The following is an 18584-nucleotide window of genomic DNA, read 5'->3' as shown; positions in this document are numbered from 1 at the left end:
AACTCTTGTGGGGGCCCCTGAGGGACCCGGGGCAAATTGCCCCACTTGCCCCCCCCGGGCGGCCCTGAGACTCACCTATTGGCTATTTTTGGGTGGAATGCCGAGATGGCTGCCAGGTGGACCTTGACTGAGGAGAGGGCGAGGCCCTGCTCCTTCAGAGATAGGAGGTAGTCCAAGATGAGCTGTAGTGAAGCCTCCAGTATTTAAAGCTGTGAAGCCTCGCATCAGTTTGCTCTGAAAAGAGTGAAGGGCTTTCAAAGGGCAAGTCCTGCAAAGTCTGCTGAACCTCCTGCAGGAGCCAGGATGTCTGTAAGCATGAGCTCCTGAGCCGCAGAATCAGCCACATCCAGGCTGCTTGCAGGGAGGCTCCGACAACAGACTTGCCCTCATCCACAAGAACTCCTGCTGATTGTCCTGGGGGAGTTTGTCTTTAAATCTGTTCATAGTCTCCCATATATTAAAATCATAGTGACCCAGAAGAGCCTGCTGGTTTGTTATGCGAAGTTGAAGACCTCCCATTGAATATGCTTTCCTCCCAAGCAGGTCCAACTTTTGGGGGTCTTTTGCCCTTGATGTATGTCCCGTCTGGCTCTGATGGTCCCTCTCATTGGTGGCTGCCACCATGAGTGACCCAGGGGGAGGGGGAGAAAATAAATTCAGAGCCCTGGGCAGGCACAAAGTATTTCTGCTCAGTTCTCTTGGCAGTGGGTGGAAGAGAGGCTGGGGTCTGCCAGAGGACCTTGATGGGTTTCATAATTGCCTCATGCAGTGGAAGGGTGACTCTTGCAGGTGTTGTTGCTGCCAGGAAGTCCAAGAAGCCTTGGGATGGTTACTTGATGGCCTTTGCCTGTAAGCCCAGATTGGAGGCCACCCACTTCAGTAAGTCCTGGTGGGCCCTTAAATCGTCCTGAGAAGGAGACAACCCCTTTGACACCACTTCTTCCTCTGGTGAGGAAGAGGAGGAAAGGGCATGAAAAGCTGTCCCCACCTCCAGCTCTTCCTCTGCCTGGGGAACCTGTGCCTGCTGATTGGCACTGACTTTGGTACCGGATTGTGCTCCAGGTTCAGTATTGGATTGTGTGCTGAGGCCATTGACCAGCTTGGTACCGGGGCCGGCCCTCTGCATGTGTACCAGCTGATGCTTCCGGGGTCCCTCGGTGCAGCACCAGCGGTGCCCTACTCTCTTAGATGACTGAGTAGGAGCACCACGAGCTAGAACTTTGACTCAGGGGGAACCCCCAGGGTTCCAGAAAGGCCATTGCATGGGAATCGATCCCCATGGATCCAGGGGCCAGGCGCTCTGTGACAACATTGCACCTGGAGCTCCCAGGGTCACCGATGGGCACGGGGAGTGGTGTCTGTAGTGCCGACAGTCCCGTCAGTGCATGGAACAGGGTCCCGAGTCCGACCTTGAAGAGGACCAGGAACGACGAGGAGCAGGGAGACCACGGTGGTGCCGATCCTCCTGGTGCTGGGGAACAGTGCCGCAGCGATGTCGCAGATGAAGCGATTGGGATAGGCTTGCCCCTGGAAAGTGGTCTCAGCACCGGTCTGGAACTAGTGGAGACCTCCATGCCACCGGGTGGTGTCGGAGGTGCTGCATCTTGGCTTCCAGGTGATCCTGGTATTGGCAAAGTCAACGAGTATCTCTCCGCCAGCGTGGAAGGGACTGCAAAGTGGTCGGCATGGTGCTGTGGGTGGTGTTGCTCCCTTTGCGGGGTTTGCAGTACCAGTGTCGCTGTTGGGAGCAGTGGTTGTTGCCGTGCCAGAGAGGGAGAGTGGCCGGCCCCAGGGTTTGCTCTATCTTGGTCTCCTTTCTTGCTTCCCTCTGGTGCCGGCGAATGGTGTCTATGATGCCTCTACTATATCAGCCAGAGGTGCACTATGCACCAGAGCAGATGTGCTCCATGCCAAGTAGGATCTTAGCCCTGAGGTCAGTCTTAGCACCGCCTCCATTTGAGTCTCGCTGCCTGGTCCTTTTGCATGTGGGGTTTAAACTCCTGAGAGATTTGGCAGCAGTCTGTCCTATGGCCCTCTCCAAGTACTCGAGTCAGCTCAAGTGTGGATCACAGGCAGAGCACGCCTTGAACCACAGTGACTGAGGCATGCCCCGATACCAGGGCTGGGGGAGGGCGGGACCTCCTTTCCAAACATGGAAAGGTGTCTTACTATAACACACTAAAACTTACTAAAATTAATCTAACTCATAACAACTATTTACAACTAGATGAAGAGAAAACCACTATAATGTTTTGCCAAGGGAGAGGGGACTTTCAACAGCCATCACGGGCAATAAGAAGGAACTGAGGAGCATGGGCTCAGCCGGCCCCTTATACCGGCACTATGAGCATGCAGCACCAGGGGGCACCAGAGCCAACCCGACAGATACCACTGGGGAAAATATTCCCGGCAGCTATGCTCGGGCGCGCACCGTGCAAGCACTCGAAGAACTAGTGTAACTTACACACAAGGCTATGGAAGATGGGAGGGTCTGGGAAAATGATGTCCCTTAGAGCATTACACAAAACACCAGGGGAGGCTTTATCTCTAGCCTTCCACTAGCTGCTTTTCTTGTACACGCCTAGCTTCTTCCCCCATGTCAGTGACCCCTGTTTTGCACACCCATGGAATGCCAAATCCGTGCGTCACCATTTACACCTCCCTTCAGACCGGCTGCACTGAGATGTCTTTCCTCACTAGATGGGGTGTAGTTTGTTCTCACCAAGCTGGTCCTGATACAAATTGGGGCAAAGGGTGTTTGTTTGTTTGTTTTTTGAAAGGAAAATTCAAAGTGCACTCAGGCATAATCCTCCCCAGCTCCCTTCCCCAAAGATGGGGCCCTCCACTTCCAGGGTTTGGAGCTGCCATGTCTGCTCCACTGCAGCCTAGTGTCTGCCAAACAAATTCTCCTCCCACATAGACTGGTGTAATCCAACTAACTCCATTGATGCGAATGGTGTTATGCTAATGTCAGATGGGGTAACTGAGGGGAGACTCAGGCCCAACTCCCCAGCTCAGAGTGGGACTTATATTTTCTCCATCTCAGGCCCAGCTACCACCAGTTTGGATCTTAGTCTCCTACCCAGCTCCAGGCCACGTGGTGAAGACAATCCCAAAGAATTTGTCATTGCTGGAGCAACTGAGATCATTTTTCCTGCCTTTTCCTTCCTCCCGCACCATCCTCCTGGCCAGTCTTTGCACCTGTAAGGGGAGCGCCATGGACTATGATGACAATGCCTCTGCGGTTCTTGGCTGCACGACCTTCTGGAGAGATATCGATGCCAAGGTGGCGCGCGACGGCTCTGGAGACGGGGTTGTTGTCTAGTTCTCCAACAGCCTCTTTGCAGCTGCCATCAATGCTTCGCTGACACTCTACCACAGAGAAACAAAGGGTCAGATGACTCTTCCAGATGCCAGAGTCTCAGAGAATCCTTCCCCATTCCCTGACAGTGCACTCAGCGCTTTGGGAAAGTTCTCAGGAAAAGGACACACGCCAAGTGGGGGCAACAAGGCCTCAATCCTGCCTTCAGCTAAGGGTGCTCAGACATTCCTGGGCGCTCCCTGGTGTCCTCTCAGAACATTGTCTCATGGCTGTAAGTGTTCCAGCTGCTGGAAGGTAAGTGAACAGGGTGACAGAGCGGGGAACGAACAGCCAGTCTGTCAGCCATAAACACGCAAATGGTCTGCCTGCTCTGTCACACCCCAATACACCCCCCCACTCTCCAACAGCCCCCCAGGAAATGACATCACACGGACTGCCTGGCAGCACCTGTGGGTTTGATCCCAGGGGGTATGAAGTATAATTACCAGGCACATAGCAACAGACATTTAATGCAGTCATAGCTCTGGGGATTGAATGTGTGGACCAAGCAAATAATTTGCTAGGGGAGTCAGACTGCTGAGGCCCTGCAGGAATCCTCTGCAGTTTAATGATCTCCAGCCGAGAGCTGTTTTCCTCTTCTGCTCAGTCAAATGGTTAAGAAAACACAACACAGGGAGATTTGACTGTGAAGATTATTTTCATGGCCCTTCTATGAATCGACTGCAGTGTTTGCAAACAATCATTTGCTTCTTTACAGCTCCCAGCTTCTCCCCTTACCAGCCCACTGAGTGCCGCACACCTCGGCTCCTGACTCTGTGAGCAGCTGCCACACACGACAGTGACAGAGCTGCCCTTGCTGGAATGCTCTGTACTGCCATGCAGGAGACCCACACTCAAATCTTGGGGGTGGTCTCAGTCTCCAAATGTCCAGAGCTGAGAATGACGGCGAAGCCGGGCATTGGCAGGGGAAAAGCACCTCCCGTGCCTCAGTAGTGACCTTTCTGGTCAACAAAGAAGTGGTGATATGAGGGAGTGACACAGGAGTTTCAGACAGCCCTCCAGAGTCAGTGGCAATGTACACTAAGGAGAAGGGGAGTTAACATGGAAGGATCATGAGGGGTCCAGCTGAGAGTCTGGGGACCTTGTCCGGGGAAAGGAAAGGATCCCAGACTATATTACAGACTATGTTATGCTACAGGAGTGAATTTTGCACAATCAGAGAAAAAAATCCCTCTCTGCCTCCACAGCCAGGGAGGAGCCTGGGTGCAGTAGGATGGACGTGGTTCTGTGGAGTGAGGGGAAAGCAGGATTTTGGGAGCTCACTCAGGAGATCCTCCTGGTTTTGTGCACAGTGGAGCTTGGAGTGGCAGGGCAGAGTGGGCCAGGCTGAGGCCAGTAAAACCATTACCCCACCGATCCACTGGCCATCACCCCAGTGACCCTCCAGTCCGGCAACATAGGCATGACGTGGAGGAGAGGATTTGAGGCCTGATGACTTTCAGAAGGTGACAGATGTGAGCAGCTTAGGAGGCCAAGTCTGCAGTGAAATGATTGAGGAAATACATGAATCCTCTCTGGGCCATTCCCACTGTGATGGATGGTGAACTGCTGGAGAGCTGGGAGTGGTTACCTAGCCCCTGTCCTTTTTCAGCACCTTCCTCCTCCTCCTCCTCTTCCTCCTGCTCGAATTTAGACTCCACCTTGTGAGAACGGCTTTCCTCAAAAACGGAGATGGAGGGAAAGATGGTGATACCGGTGGAGGCAGTGCGCGTGGTCCCAGAAGGGTTTTGCTTCATTCTGCGCTCGGAGGGAGATGGGTTCTCTTCGTCATCTACTGGGGCGGGGGCAGGGGGGGGGAGGAAAAGGAGGGAAGGGAGGAGAGATTGAGTGCAGGAAGACAAGGTGCTACTTGGCTATTCACCATTTGACATTCATTATTGCCTTGCTGTACAAGCTAGGTTCAGGCGATGCCTAAGCCACATGCAGCCCACTGTCCCTGGGGGAATTTCACCTCACGGCTTTTCCTCAAACGACTTTTTTTGACTAGGGACTCTCTGGGGTCAATCACATAATATGATCTCTGCCTCAGTATCAGGTGACTGAAACTTTCACAGCTGGAGAGCAGCTCGTACAAAATGATGAAAGCAAATAACAGCCCTTGCAGCAGGAATTTTTGGTCAAATGTTCATTGGGCATGTCTGCAGCTACTGCAGTAATTACTGGAGCTACTGCAGTAATTACTGGGGTGGTTCATGGCCACACTGCCCTTGTCGGTGGTGCGTGTCCTTACCAGAAGCGCTTCCAGCCACTTAAGAGGGGCAGTGTGGGGGGCTGAGAGCCTGGGCTCTCTTGCACGGCTCCCCCTGGAAGCTGGGCTGCTCCCAGGGCTCTCAGATCCCTGCTCGGGAGCCCAGGTGCTGCCCTGAGGCTCCCAGCTCTCCACTTCCCACTGCCGCACTCCCTGCAAGGGGCGTGGAGTAGAGAGTGGGGTGGGGCAGCCCCTGGGCTCCTGGCAGGGAATGGGGAGCCTCAGTGCAGCCAGACTCCTCGCGGGGAGCGGGAAGCCAGGACCCCGGGGGGCAGCTCAGCTTGGAGCATGGTGGGTGCAGCCTGGCAGGGAGCCTGGGGGAAGCGGGACTGTAGCTGGAGCCCCCCCACAAGCTTTCCTGTTTATTTCATGGCTGTAGCATGGAGCTGTGAAGTTGACAATGACAGCCAAAAGGTGATGTAAGTAACCTGCAGCGTCCACAGGGACATTGCGTTGCCCTAACTACTCTGACATATGCCCCACACCTCTGGTGGAGGTGGAGTTATGATGTCGGAGTAGCAGGGCACTTACATGGGAAGGAGCAAGGCTGTAGTGTGTACACTGACATAGTCAAGTTGACAGAAGCTGCTTTAGGTCGACCTAATGCTGTTATGTAGACCAAGCCATAGGTCTGGGGACATTTCCATTCAGACCCATCAGTTGTCCAAGTATTCACAAGTAATAAATAATACAATCCCAGGAATAACAGTGAATTAGATCATTTGCAAACATATCCACACCAAACTTTCAAAACGACATAGCTCTGGTTTTTGTATACGTTAGAGTTTGATTTATTGCCTAGAAAGCGTCACTGTCCAATCACATAGAGCAAATCAGCAAGTAAAATAGCAGCCAGGTGTGGAGTGAGCAGGCTCAGAAATCTGATCTCAGACGTGCTTATCAGCCTCTTCTATTTTTATAACTAATTCCTGTTTAACAGACAAGAGGAATTTGGTGCAGACCGAGCAGAGCCACCAGCTGAACTGAAAAGCAGTGCCCTTCACGCTGTGAACACAGTGGGGAAATACATGCGCTAGACTGCTAAAGCCTGCTGGCCTGTACCTCTCATGCACTTGCAGTGTGGTAGTGACTCATTACCTGTAACTGCACATGGTTCAGGTAAGTCTCTGTTGAGAGACGTGTTGTGTCCTGTCATGTTCTCGGAACTATTGCGGGGCAGGGCTCTTCCTCCACAGCCAGGGAGGGGCATGGATGGGTGCAGTAGGATGGATGTGGTTCTGCAGAGTGAGGTGAAGGCAGGATTTTGGGAGCTCACTCAGCAGATCCTCCTGTTTCTGTGCACAGTGGAGCTTGGAGTGGCAGGGCAGAGTGGGCCAGTGAAATCATTGCCTCACCGATCCACTGGCCATCACTCCCGTGACCCTCCGCAACCTAGGCATGCCATGGAGGAGTCTCTTGTACAGGCGGTCAGACTAAATAATCACAATGGCCCCTCCTGGCCTTTGAATGGACAAATCTATTATTTAAGGTAGCAATGGGTGGGAAGAGGTAGATCTGGGTGGGCATGAAAAAAACCCATGAAATCCCATCATAGTGCTCTGGGTCCAGCACTACACAGGAGTCTAAAGGGCTGGATTCTGCTCTCAGTCTGTCACACTGCAGTACAAAGGGGGAGTGACATCAGTGGAGACACTCCTGATGTACACTGAGCATGGGGCCTACAGCTCCTCTCATAGCATGTAAATCAGAGTCCACGGAGACCCACCAGTGTAGGTCAGAGCACAACTGGGACCAGTACGTACAGTGCTCTGTGGGGGAACGGCTGGCTGCTGCAGAAGGCCAGCTAGTACAGTGTTTCCATGCTGTAGACGTGGGGACTCACCCCTGCGGCACCTCCTGCTGGTTGTCCTCGGGAACTAGCTCACTGCCAGCCAGGAGCGCCCTCTGCAGGCCTGTGATCCGCCTGTCCTCTGGCCCCGTGTTCCTCCCTGGACCCCGGTGCCCCTTTAGCTGGGGTGCTGCCCCTTTAGCTGGGGTGCTGCCCCCAGCAGTACCCCACCAATCTGGGTCTCCGCTCCCTGGGGAACCCCCACCCCACTATCCCCACTTTGCCTCAGTTTTGGCTACTGCTGAGTCTCCATCTAGCCCCTGTTCACTAGGGCAGACTGCAGTATCAGCTACTCATCACAGGCAAAGGGGTCTGGACCTGCTGCCTTGGCCTACCTCTGGGCTGCCCTCTGCAACCCCCAGTACCCCTTGGCCTTCTGCTAGGCCGCAGCCTGGGGCTTTCCAGGCTGGAGCTCCCCAGCTCCTCTACCTTTCCCCAGTCCTGCTTCACTCAGGTACCCTGTCTCTAGCTCCATGCAGCCAGGTCCATCTCCCTCTACAGGCAGAGGGAGACTGAGTGGGCTGCTGGCTCACTGCCTCTTATAGGGGCCAGCTGGGCCTGATTGGGACCTGGCCACAGCTGAGCCTGCTTTCCCTCAATCAGCCCAGGCTTCTTGCCCCAGCCACAGCCTTCCCCCAGGGCTGTTTTTAACCCTTCAGGGCAGGAGCGGGGGTCCACCCCACTACACATGCGGATACCTGGATTTCCTCTACCAGCGTCTGCACTCACATTTAGCCTTGGGGAAAATCCTAGACACAGCTAAGGTCAATGCCAGACAGTTCTGTTCCTTGAAAGTCTAGAACAAGCTGCCCTTTGTTCAGGGTCCTCACCATTCTCTTGGCCTATTGCCTCCATCATTTTGGCCTTAGCTTGCTCATCTGGAATCCTCTTCTGGTCTTTGTAATACTCCAGCACCTCCGGGGGCAGCTTCTCACCTGGGATGCGAGGGGGCAGCAGCAGAGTGTTATGGGAATCGTAGCCCTTCAGCGTCCGCAAAATCTGTGGCCAAAAAGAAGAGAAGCCACAGACATAGGACAGGCTTCCAGGAATCCATTCCCTCCTCCCCCAGGGTGCCTCAGAGAGAGCCCAGGGGCCTCTCATATCCTCTCTTCCTTCTCCTCTCTCCCACAAAGGCCATGCGTGGTAGAGACCTCCCCTCTAACTGAGCTGGGCTAGGCTGGCCACAAACCCCTCTGCCGCCCATCAGCACAGCTGCCTGCATCTGCCGGACGGGGCTACAGAGTAACATGAGGTGCTGGCTTGCTAGGGTTGGACGCAGCCTCCTGCCCCCAGAGGTAGATCAAAGTCAGCCTGAGACTCGCTGTGACACCATTCACCTGAAGCCTGCCCCTGGCCCTACGATTCAGTGTGAAAGGTCTCCCACCAGCTCCAAATTGCTCTGCCAGGAGGCACTGGTGCCACAGGGCAGTGGAGGAGGGAAGGGGGCATTTCTTTGGAATAGCACATGGAGGGAGGGGTTTGTGGGACTAGGGAGTGACTCCAACAGGGATAATCCGTGGGAGTTGGGAAGCAAGCAATGAAATGCAGCTACTCCTCGATGCCAGCATCCCAACTGCTGGCCCTTTGCGCTCTCCCGCTAGTGCTTGGTCCCGCTTAATAAAGAGCTGGAACTTCAGGAACTCTGAAGCATTCAGACAAGTGGGGTGCCAGGACTCCCTCTCCTCTCACCCTCTCCTCAGTCAGATACTGCTGGTCAAACTCCAAGGAGTAGAACTCAATGGGGAACTTGCATGGGTTCTTCACTACCACCTCTGCCTCGTCCCCCACACCATACGGCAGCAGTGGCCCCAGCTCCAGCACTGAGGGCGTGAACTCCAGCCGTGGCTCCAGACCGTATCCGGAGACGAGCAGCAGCAGCCGGTCACTGCTCTGGGAGATGGTCACTGTTAGGTGGTTGCTGTAGAACCTCTGGGAAGAGAGAGAGAAACCTGTGGGATTCCTTCATGCCCCTTGCTCCACAGGAACACACAGGGCCTAAGTGCACCACTGGCCTATGCGAGATCACGGCCCCAGGGGCCAATGAAGCGGCCCCCATTTACTTACATCACCGGTGAATTTGGCCCGTATCTCAGTGTACTTGCATTCAGGCCCCGGGTGGTTCCAGGACCCAGCACTATATGTGGGTACTTGGATAACAAAGCCAAGATGATGTTTTGGGTGATTTCATCCTTGTCCTTGGTGAATGTACCACACAAAACTAGTGGGGAAACGAGCTGTATCCTTAACAGAAAGGCTCAAATGACACCCAGTGCGGAGAGTGACTCACCTCTTCCCGAAGCAGCACTCGCTGGATCACGCTACCTGAGCATAATGCCCGGCAGCACTGCCTCAGAGCAGGGTGAGACCTACGTGGGGGGGATCAGCCTGCATCTGCCCATTGAGGGGCTCTTACACCTTCCTCTGAAGCGTCTGGCACTGACCACTGTCAGAGCCAGGCTACCAGGCTCGACAGCCCTTGGGGTTTCCCTTATCTTAGGAGGCAGCCCCGATGGGGAGTCTAGGATAGCTGTGCTGTTAAAGGTGGAAAGGCTGCTCCCAGAGTGATGGGGCAACTCTCCCAGTTATAAAAGCCACAGGAAGGGGATCATCAGGGCCGTTCCGAGCAGGGTGTGGGGCCCGGGACAAATCAGCCTCCCCCTTAACGTTTTTATACAGGTGAAATCTGGTGTGTGCAGGGGACAGCAATGCTGGGGGGCGAGGGATGATGGAGAGTCACAGGATTGCACCTGTGCTCGGGGTGAGGGGGCCCCCTGTGCTGGGAGGTCCCGGAAAAGGGAAGGGTCTGGGGCAGGAGGGCACTGGCGTGTTCTGGCGGCACTAGGACGCTGGCGGTTGGTGTGGTGGCGAGCGACACTGGGAGCCAGCGGGGCAGGGCGGAGCGGGGCGAGCTGGGGTCGCTGCTGCTGCTGCTGCTGGAGGCTGAGCTCAAGCCTCGTGATGCCGAGCACAAAAAAGAAACACAACGTGCACTTCCCGCCGGTGAGTGCAGGCCCGACCCCTGCTGCTGGCGCCAGGCCCATCACTGACCCCTAACCCCACCCCCGGGCCAGCCTGGCCCCCCAGGCACCCCTAACTCCACCCCATCGGGCTGGCCTAGGGCACCCCACACGACACATGCACACTGAAGCAGGGGGGCCCACAAAGCACAGGGCCCGGAGCAGTCACCCCGATTTGCCATACCCAGTAGACGGCTCTGGGGGTCCTAGAGAAGTGGTAAGATAGCAGGTCTTTGCACTCGGGTAGTACTGTTCACCCGTAGATCTCAAAGCTCTTTACTGAAGGGAGCACAAAGGGGGAAACAGAGGCACCAGCCCACCACACCACACTGCCTCCCCCTTCTTTGGTAATTACTAGACAATCTCACCTCTTCCACTGGCGCAAACTTGACCTGCACATTGAGTCGCTCCCCTGGAGCCAGCATTCCAGATGAGGGGATCATCTCAAAGATAGGGGGCTTTGATTTCAATTCCTGACGCAGCTTCCGCCGCAGGCTGGCTGGCAAGTGTTTATCCACCTGATCACCCAAACCCAAATGATTAGCTCAGACCCTGAAATGCTGCTACAGCCCCAGCCTTCCTAGAACACGGACCAGCCAAGTAGCCAGTCAGAAACAGAGCTGTTTCAATTAGCCAATGAGAAACACAGAAGCATGTTACAGTTCAGGCTGGGGATGAAGAATGACGGAAGGAGATGGCCAGGGAATTAGTAGAGAGACAAGGTGCTAACAGATGACAAGTTCCAGACAATTACCCAGGTTCTAAAACCACTTTACTCTTGCTGATAGTTATAAGAAATAAACAGTATGGGTGGGAACTTCAGAACAGATGAGGGGATGCCGAGAACAGGCCTTCTCCCACCTCCTCCACCATCTCCAGCTGAGCAATTGCTCCTCTTCCCTCCTCTCTCAAAGTCCCTTAGTGCAGGGACCAGCCGTGGCTGAGGAGGGCTGCATGAGACTTTCTTCAGAGCTCATCAATGCTGGCCCTTGCTTCACTACCAGAGGTGCTGCAGAGTATCATTCCCTCTTCCCACAATCCCCTGGGCAGCCTTGTGCTCCCTGCGTCTCCTGGTCTGAGGAGTGACGCATGGGGCTCAGGAATCAAGCATGTTCCTGTTTGCAGAACAGAGCATGAAAGGGCACTAGGCTGTCCCATGATGTTCTTAAAAGGGGAATTCCCACTTGGCTCACAGCTTTGACATTAGCAGCAAATGTCATCAGCTGTTTGCCTGTTGGGTCTTAAAATGCACCCAAGGCCTAGTAAGCTGACTCTATGGCTGGAGCAGGCTGGTACTCTGCTGTAGGTCCTGGAACTGCAATCCTCACTCACTGCGTCACTACTGAGGTAAGTGCTACTCTCTGCAGTAAGGGTTGTGGAACTGAGGCCTGAAGGCACAAAGGGGAGTGGCGGTAAAGGAAGGAGGCAGGGACGTCACTGGCTGTCTTTGCTTTACCTTTTTGATGCGCTCATTGCTGGTGATGAACCATTCGCAAGCGACCTGCAGCTGATTGTGGAGCTGGATGGTTTCCACCTGGCACTGCCCACACTGGACGGAGGAGAACTCCAGCTTGTTGCTGGAGATGCAGAGCGAAGGCATGGTCACCTTGGCACGAAGGCGGATGAGAAATGTCGGGCCAGCCACAACCTGAGTACGTAACATAGCCCCCGGTGAGAAGTCTGGACGAGAACCAGCTGCAGACTTCAACCGCGACAGGCTGGGGAAGCGGGGCTGAGAGTGACTCAAACCTTTACCAGCAGGGGATGCAGAGTGAAGGCTACGGACTGGAGAACACCTCTTACCTTGATGGGCAGGAGCACTTCCACATCTCCCAAGGGCAAGTTGGCACTGCGGGGATCAAACCGTACTTCAAACGTTTCTGTCTCACAGTAGGGCAGGTTCTTCACGCGGTCCAGTTCTACGCTGAAACCTTGAACCACAGATAACAAGCCACTTAGAACCTAAGGTCTGCAGAAAGCAGGATGCACGTGAGTCGTAGTAGCTGTCATAATACAGCTCTCCAGACCTTACTGGTGACGGAAAGCCAATCCCTCTGCTCCAAAAGCATAGGGACCAGAGGGAAAGGAGAATCTCCACTGGCTGAAAGCACTAGGGCCTATGACACAGCACAGCAGTTCTGATTCTACTTAGCCAGGGGTGAAAATAACTTAAAGGACTTGCCGGTACTCCGGAATCCGGAGGAGGGGCGTGGCCTCCACCGGAAGAGGCGGAGCCTTTAAATCCCCAGGCCCTTTAAATCAGGATTTAAAGGGCCCGGGGCTAGGGCTGTGGTAGCAGCAGCTGGGAGCTCCAAGCTCTTTAAATCACCCCCTGAGCTCCCAGCTGCAGAGGTGGCTGGGAGCCCTGGGGTTCGGGGGCAATTTAAATGGGGCAATTTAAAGGGCCCGGGGCTCTAGCTGCTGCTACCACAGCAGAGCCCCGGGCCCTTTAAATTGCTGACGGAGCCCTGAGGCTCCTGCTGCCATGACCCTCCAGGGCCCTTTAAATCGTCTCCGGAGCCCTGCCGCTGGAGCCCTGGGGTAGCGGCGGCAGGGCTTCGGGGGCTATTTAAAGGGCCCAGGGTGGTAGGGGCAGCGGGAGCCCCAAACCCTTTCAGTAGCCACCAGAGCCCTGCCGCCACTACCCCAGGGCTCCAGCAGGCTCTGGGGGCTATTTAAAGGGCCCAGGGTGGTAGAAGCAGCAGGAGCCCCAAACCCTTTCAGTAGCCACCAGAGCCCTGCCGCCGCTACCCCAGGGCTCCAGCAGGCTCCGGGGGCTATTTAAAGGGCCCAGGGTGGTAGAAGCAGCAGGAGCCCCAAACCCTTTCAGTAGCCACCAGAGCCCTGCCGCCGCTACCCCAGGGCTCCAGCAGGCTCCGGGGGCTATTTATAGGGCCCGGGCCCTTTAAATTGTCCTCGGAGCCCTGGGGTAGTGGCAGTGGGGCTCCAGCGGCGATTTAAAGGGCCCGGGGCGATAGTGGCGGCAGGAGCCCTGGGCCCTTTAAATCGCCACCCAAGCCCCATAGCCGCTACCTCATGGCTCTGGCAGCGGGGCTCTGGCAGCAATGTAAAGGGCCCTGGGCTCCAGCCTTTTAAATTGCTGCCTCAGGAAGCCAGTCCACCCCGGTATGGTGCACCAGCTCTTGCCGGCAGGGGTGGCAGGTTTGTAGAACTTTTGGTGGTGCCCAGAACCTGCCCCTGCCCAAACTCTGCCCCCCTAAACTCCACCCCCCACCTGCCCAAGACTCTGGGAAGGAGTTTGGGTGGGGGAGGAGGTCTGGGTTGCAGGCCCTGGGCTGGGCAGGGGACTGGGGTGCAGGAGGGGTGCAGGGTGCAGGCTCTGGGAGGGAGTTTGGGAATGGGAGGGAGTGTGGAGGGAGGGGGTGCAGGTTCTGGTTCGGGGATAAGAGGGGGTGCAGAGGGAGGTGGTTCAGGGGTGAGGGCTGTGGGGTGAGGCTGGGATGGATTTGGGATGTGGCTGGGGATGAGGGGTTTGGGGTGTGGGAGGTCACTCAGGGCTGAAGCAGAGGGTTAGGGTGCAGGGGGATGAGGGCTCTGGCTGGGGCTGGAGATGAGGGGTTTGGGGTATTGGATGGGCTCAGGGCTAGGACAGAGGGTTGGAGTGCGGGGGGGATGAGGGCTCTGGCTGGGGGTTTGGGCTCTGGGGTGGGGCAGGGCTGGGGATGAGTTTGGGGTGCAGGCAGGCTGCCCTGGGACTGGAGCCAGAGAGGAGGACTCCCCCCAGCCCTCTCCCTGCTGGCAGCAGCGAGCGCTGGGGTAGGGACCCCCTTCTCCCCCTCTCGCAGCACACTCACCCCCCCCCATCACTGCACATGCTCCTAGGGACCCTCTCAGGTCCAGGAATCCCCCTTGCCTCCCCTGTGGTGGGTGCCATGCCGGGGGGGGGGGTGGCTGCCATCACATGTGTGCCTCCTCCCCGCTGCTGCCCCTCACTGTAGCCTCACTGGGGCTGCACCTTGCCCAGAGTGGGGCAAGCGCAGTGACTGCGGACAGGGGGGCGGCTGTACAGGTGGAGGGTCCCACTGGAAAATGAAAGGGTCCGAGAGGGAAGGGCAGCCTACCCTGGCAGTTGTGGAGGGGGGCACTAGGACCTTGTGGCGGCAGTTAATGCAGGCAGGCAGCATGGAGCTGCCGGGGACAGGGAGAGACAAACGCTCTGCACCGGGACACAGGGAGGTGCATGGGGGCAGCAAAGGGGGGCCAGGGCACACTCAGGAAGGGCGCGGGGGGGCAGCAGGTGGGGCCAAGGGGGAGACCCGGCCCTGAACATTCGTGGAGCTGGGTTCCCGGACCCTCAATTTTGCTGGAGCCAGGAGGCGGAGTCAGAGAGGGAGAGAGTGCTCCATTTTCTTGCCGGTAGCTACTGCACCTTTTCTTACCGGTTCTCTGTACCCGCCCGTACCGGCTTACTTCCACCTCTGTACTTAGCAGAAACACACACACACACGTTCATTATAACATAGCAAAGCTGAGCCAGTGTGAACACTTGTACACATCCTGGCCAGTCTCCTGAGTTATGAATGATCCCTGTTAACGCAAAGAGCAACTTTACATACAAAGCACTGCACATCAGAGCGTGAAAATGCAAGTCACTATTCAGCCAGTAAAGCACCAGAAACCCCAGCCCACAGTAATGAAGCACAGGAGAGACCCATCTGCTCTGCCTAGACCTGGCCAGGCCCCCTCATTTGCTCTTCAGCATCCCAAGTGTTTGGTACAAGTTACTGCAGCTGCTGAAACCTGACTCTCTTCTGCAGAGATTCCAAATCAGCAGCTCCCGACCAGACACCCCAGAGGTGGCTTTAAGGACCTTTCTCCCAGCACAGTCTCCGCTTTCTAACGGGACTGGGCTAAGAACTGGTTGACCCTGTAATTTTAAAGCAAGACGTTGAAAACAAGTTTTCATTAGTGTTGTAAAAGGGGATGATTATTTACTGTTGGTAGCACTGGAGCAGTGAGAGCCCCTAGTGACAGATCAGAACCTCACTGTGCTAGGCACTGTACATACACAGAACAAAGTGATCAGAGCCTTGCATGCGAGTCTAAAATGCAGGTTTAATAACAAAATAAGTGCTGTGCTCAAGTCTGCCATGAACGAGGTGTGTCTGTGTGCTCCCATGCTGCAAGCCTGCATTCCAGCTATCACACGGAGGGAGAGCAGGCCAGAGGCCAAGCTGCAGCAAGGGGAGGAAAGAAGGAGCTGACTGCAGCAGCATCTAATTCCCTAATGACTGATCCCTGGAGAAACACTGACACTGATCATAAAGGAGGACTCTGGGCCCAATCCTGCTCCCATTAAAGTCAACAGTAAAGCTTCCATTGATCACTTAGGGAGCAGGAACAGACTTGATATAGTCTGGTCTAGATTCTCTCCTGCACTCAGAGACTCTCAGCCCTGGGGAAGCGGGGGGGCTTAGGGGCTGCTCTAATTTATGCCAGTTGGCTATGATCCCTATGGGACCATCGGCCAGCTGAGAATCCACTCCAACTTCTCCCCACCAACAGGGTGTGTGGGCGGGGCATTGGCTAGGCGCTGGTATGCTGTTTTCCATCAGCTGAGAGCTGCCCTGCACTAGGGGTGGAGGAGAGGGGAACCTGCTCTCCGTCCCTCCAACTGAAGGAACAGTTGGCCAAAAGGCAGCTGGTAGAGTGGTGGATGGGGTGAGCGTTACTGGACGGAGGAGAGCGTAAGAAACAGCAAGCCCTAATGGGAAGAGGTGGGATTTCCCATAATACATCTGCACATTCAACAGATTTTGAACTATTGCATCAGACTGAGATGGTTCATTCCAACTTTGATTCCTGCTGCCATTTAGTTAAAGCCCACATAAGCATCTCATCCCCATTACCTGTATCATGCAGGGCCCGTCTGTCTGCATGGAAGGATACAGGGAACTGGCTGGTGTTGGTGATTTTGACAATGTGAGTTCGGATGTCACCAAGAATGATGTAGCCAAAGTCCAAGATGTATTCAGGCAGCTGAGCTCTGAAAGAGTTAACGAGAGCTCAGTTTCAATCACAGCCTCCTGCTCAGCTGGGCTGCATTTTCAGAGAGGAACAAGTCCCGTGGTTATAGCACCATTCACTGCTTTGAAAATTCAGCCCTAAGTGCCTAACCCCAGGTCTAAATTCCCAATGCTGTGTCATTAACGGCTTGTCTACATGGGCAACAGTACACGATTTCTAAAGTACACCAATGTGTTGCATGCTAACAGGCCCGTGTGGAGCCTGCTGGCGTGAACTAAAAGTTCCCTAGTGCATATGAATGTAATGCTGGGTCAGCCAAAATTGCTTCAGTACATTTCAGTGAAGTTTCTCTGCACCGTAACCACGTTTCACTCATGCCAACGCCCTCAGAATGCAGCACTCAGCCCCTCTAGATAGGAGGTGAGGCTCTTCCAAAGCAGGCCCATCCCTCGTTGGTGCTTGGGCCGCAATTCAGGAAGGCATCACTATTCCGGAGCGCACTGAAGCACACCAATAACCCTCCGCACATGCTTAGGGGCAGGTGAAGTCAAAAGCACAGGCATGTTTCTGAATCAAGGCGTAGCTGACCAGGGGACATGTCTTTGTCTCATTCCAGGAGGGGTAATGAGAAGACTTGTTGGTCTGTGCACCCCTGTGATTCCACCAATAACCAAACTCCTTGGGCTAAGTCTTGTCCAGTTGATATCTGTGTAATTCCCAGTTCCTAAACTCAGCAGTGGAACATTTTCCTGCTGTTATACCCAGTCTGGTCAGCTTGTCATGTGAAGCCTTCTGCTCCATGGCCCATCAGCAGCAATGGCTATTACCCAGTCTGAACTGGTTTGATGGTCTCTGGCTGTTGCTAGTAATGATGCATTAACCTGGCAAAAGGCAATTTGACTTTAACAAATTTAACTGACTCTGCTGGGCTGAGACCTGGAGACAAAACCTGCCCAGCAACACCAGGAAGATGTTTGTAGTCAACAATGGAATTGTTGAATCTTTTGCAAGGAATGCTACACACTCCAACCAGCGAGCGGCAGAGGGACCCCCAGGAGTTGGAATCGGAACCAGTCCTGAGTTCCAAACTCTGGCACTGTGAGGTGCTGAGCACCCGCAGGTCCCAGCAATGTCAGTGGGAACTGAGGACACTCAGCAGCTCGCAGGAGTGTGCAGCATCCCATAGGAACAGGCCCCTGCTGACGTGCAAAGCTATTGCCACGTGGTTCTGTGGATGCAGGCTCCCTGCACAGGCCAATTGGCAAACAGGCCATCACTAACTTGACAAGTTTTCGGCGAGCACGCTGGCTGAGGGTGGAGTCCTCCGTGGGATCAGAGAGAATAGCTTTCTGCTGCTCCAGGGCATGTTCTTGTATGAGCAGCCGCTCCACTTCCATCTGCAGCCAAGTGTCAAACTGGGGAAAGCAAAGAGTAGCTGTTCAGCAGAAGCCCTCTAGAAAGCACGAGCTCTTCCCGGAAGGCAGACCCCCATTCTCATTGTGTGCAATCTCTGATGGGGTTGGTGGTGTCATCCCTTCCACAAGGCAAACACCTGTCGCACTGCTGAGTCTGGATGTAGCTACCCACCATTTTCCCTACAAGTGCAACAGCGCTGCCGTGCAGTAGCGTAGAAACTTCGTACATCAATGGAAGGGTTTTTCTGCCGATGTAGGTAATCCCCCTCCTTGAGCAGCAGCAGATATCATAGAATATCAGGGTTGGAAGGGACCTCAGGAAGTCATCTAGTCCAACCCCCTGCTCAAAGCAGGACCAATTCCCAATTAAATCATCCCAGCCAGGGCTTTGTCAAGCCTGACCTTAAAAACCTCTAAGGAAGGAGATTCCACCACCTCCCTAGGTAACCCATTCCAGTGCTTCACCACCCTCCTAGTGAAAAAGTTTTTCCTAATATCCAACCTAAACCTCCCCCACTGCAACTTGAGACCATTACTCCTTGTTCTGTCATCTGCCATCACTGAGAACAGTCTAGATCCATCCTCTTTGGAACCCCCTTTCTGGTAGTTGAAAGCAGCTATCAAATCCCCCCTCATTCTTCTCTTCTGCAGACTAAACAATCCCAGTTCCCTCAGCCTCTCCTCA

At 54.9% G+C, this 18584-nt stretch overlaps 1 protein-coding gene across 1 annotated transcript in view; it reads right to left on the bottom strand.

The window, feature by feature from the left end:
- The window catches only part of HYDIN (HYDIN axonemal central pair apparatus protein), a 399212-nt gene that overhangs the window by 102438 nt on the left and 278190 nt on the right, over positions 1-18584 (bottom strand). Inside the window, exons 32-40 of the mRNA XM_039503100.1 lie at positions 17766-17899; positions 16367-16503; positions 12300-12427; positions 11953-12144; positions 10865-11014; positions 9169-9408; positions 8310-8478; positions 4953-5156; positions 3202-3372 (exon numbers count right to left, since the gene is read on the bottom strand). Coding sequence (XP_039359034.1) covers positions 3202-3372; positions 4953-5156; positions 8310-8478; positions 9169-9408; positions 10865-11014; positions 11953-12144; positions 12300-12427; positions 16367-16503; positions 17766-17899 — 1525 coding nt within the window. The remainder of the gene's footprint in view (positions 1-3201; positions 3373-4952; positions 5157-8309; positions 8479-9168; positions 9409-10864; positions 11015-11952; positions 12145-12299; positions 12428-16366; positions 16504-17765; positions 17900-18584) is intronic.

Source organism: Mauremys reevesii, linkage group 16 (assembly GCF_016161935.1).
Source record: "Mauremys reevesii isolate NIE-2019 linkage group 16, ASM1616193v1, whole genome shotgun sequence".
NCBI lineage: Eukaryota > Metazoa > Chordata > Testudines > Geoemydidae > Mauremys > Mauremys reevesii.
The sequence above is the reverse complement of the archived record's forward strand: the minus strand, read 5'-3'. Positions and strand labels throughout refer to the sequence as shown.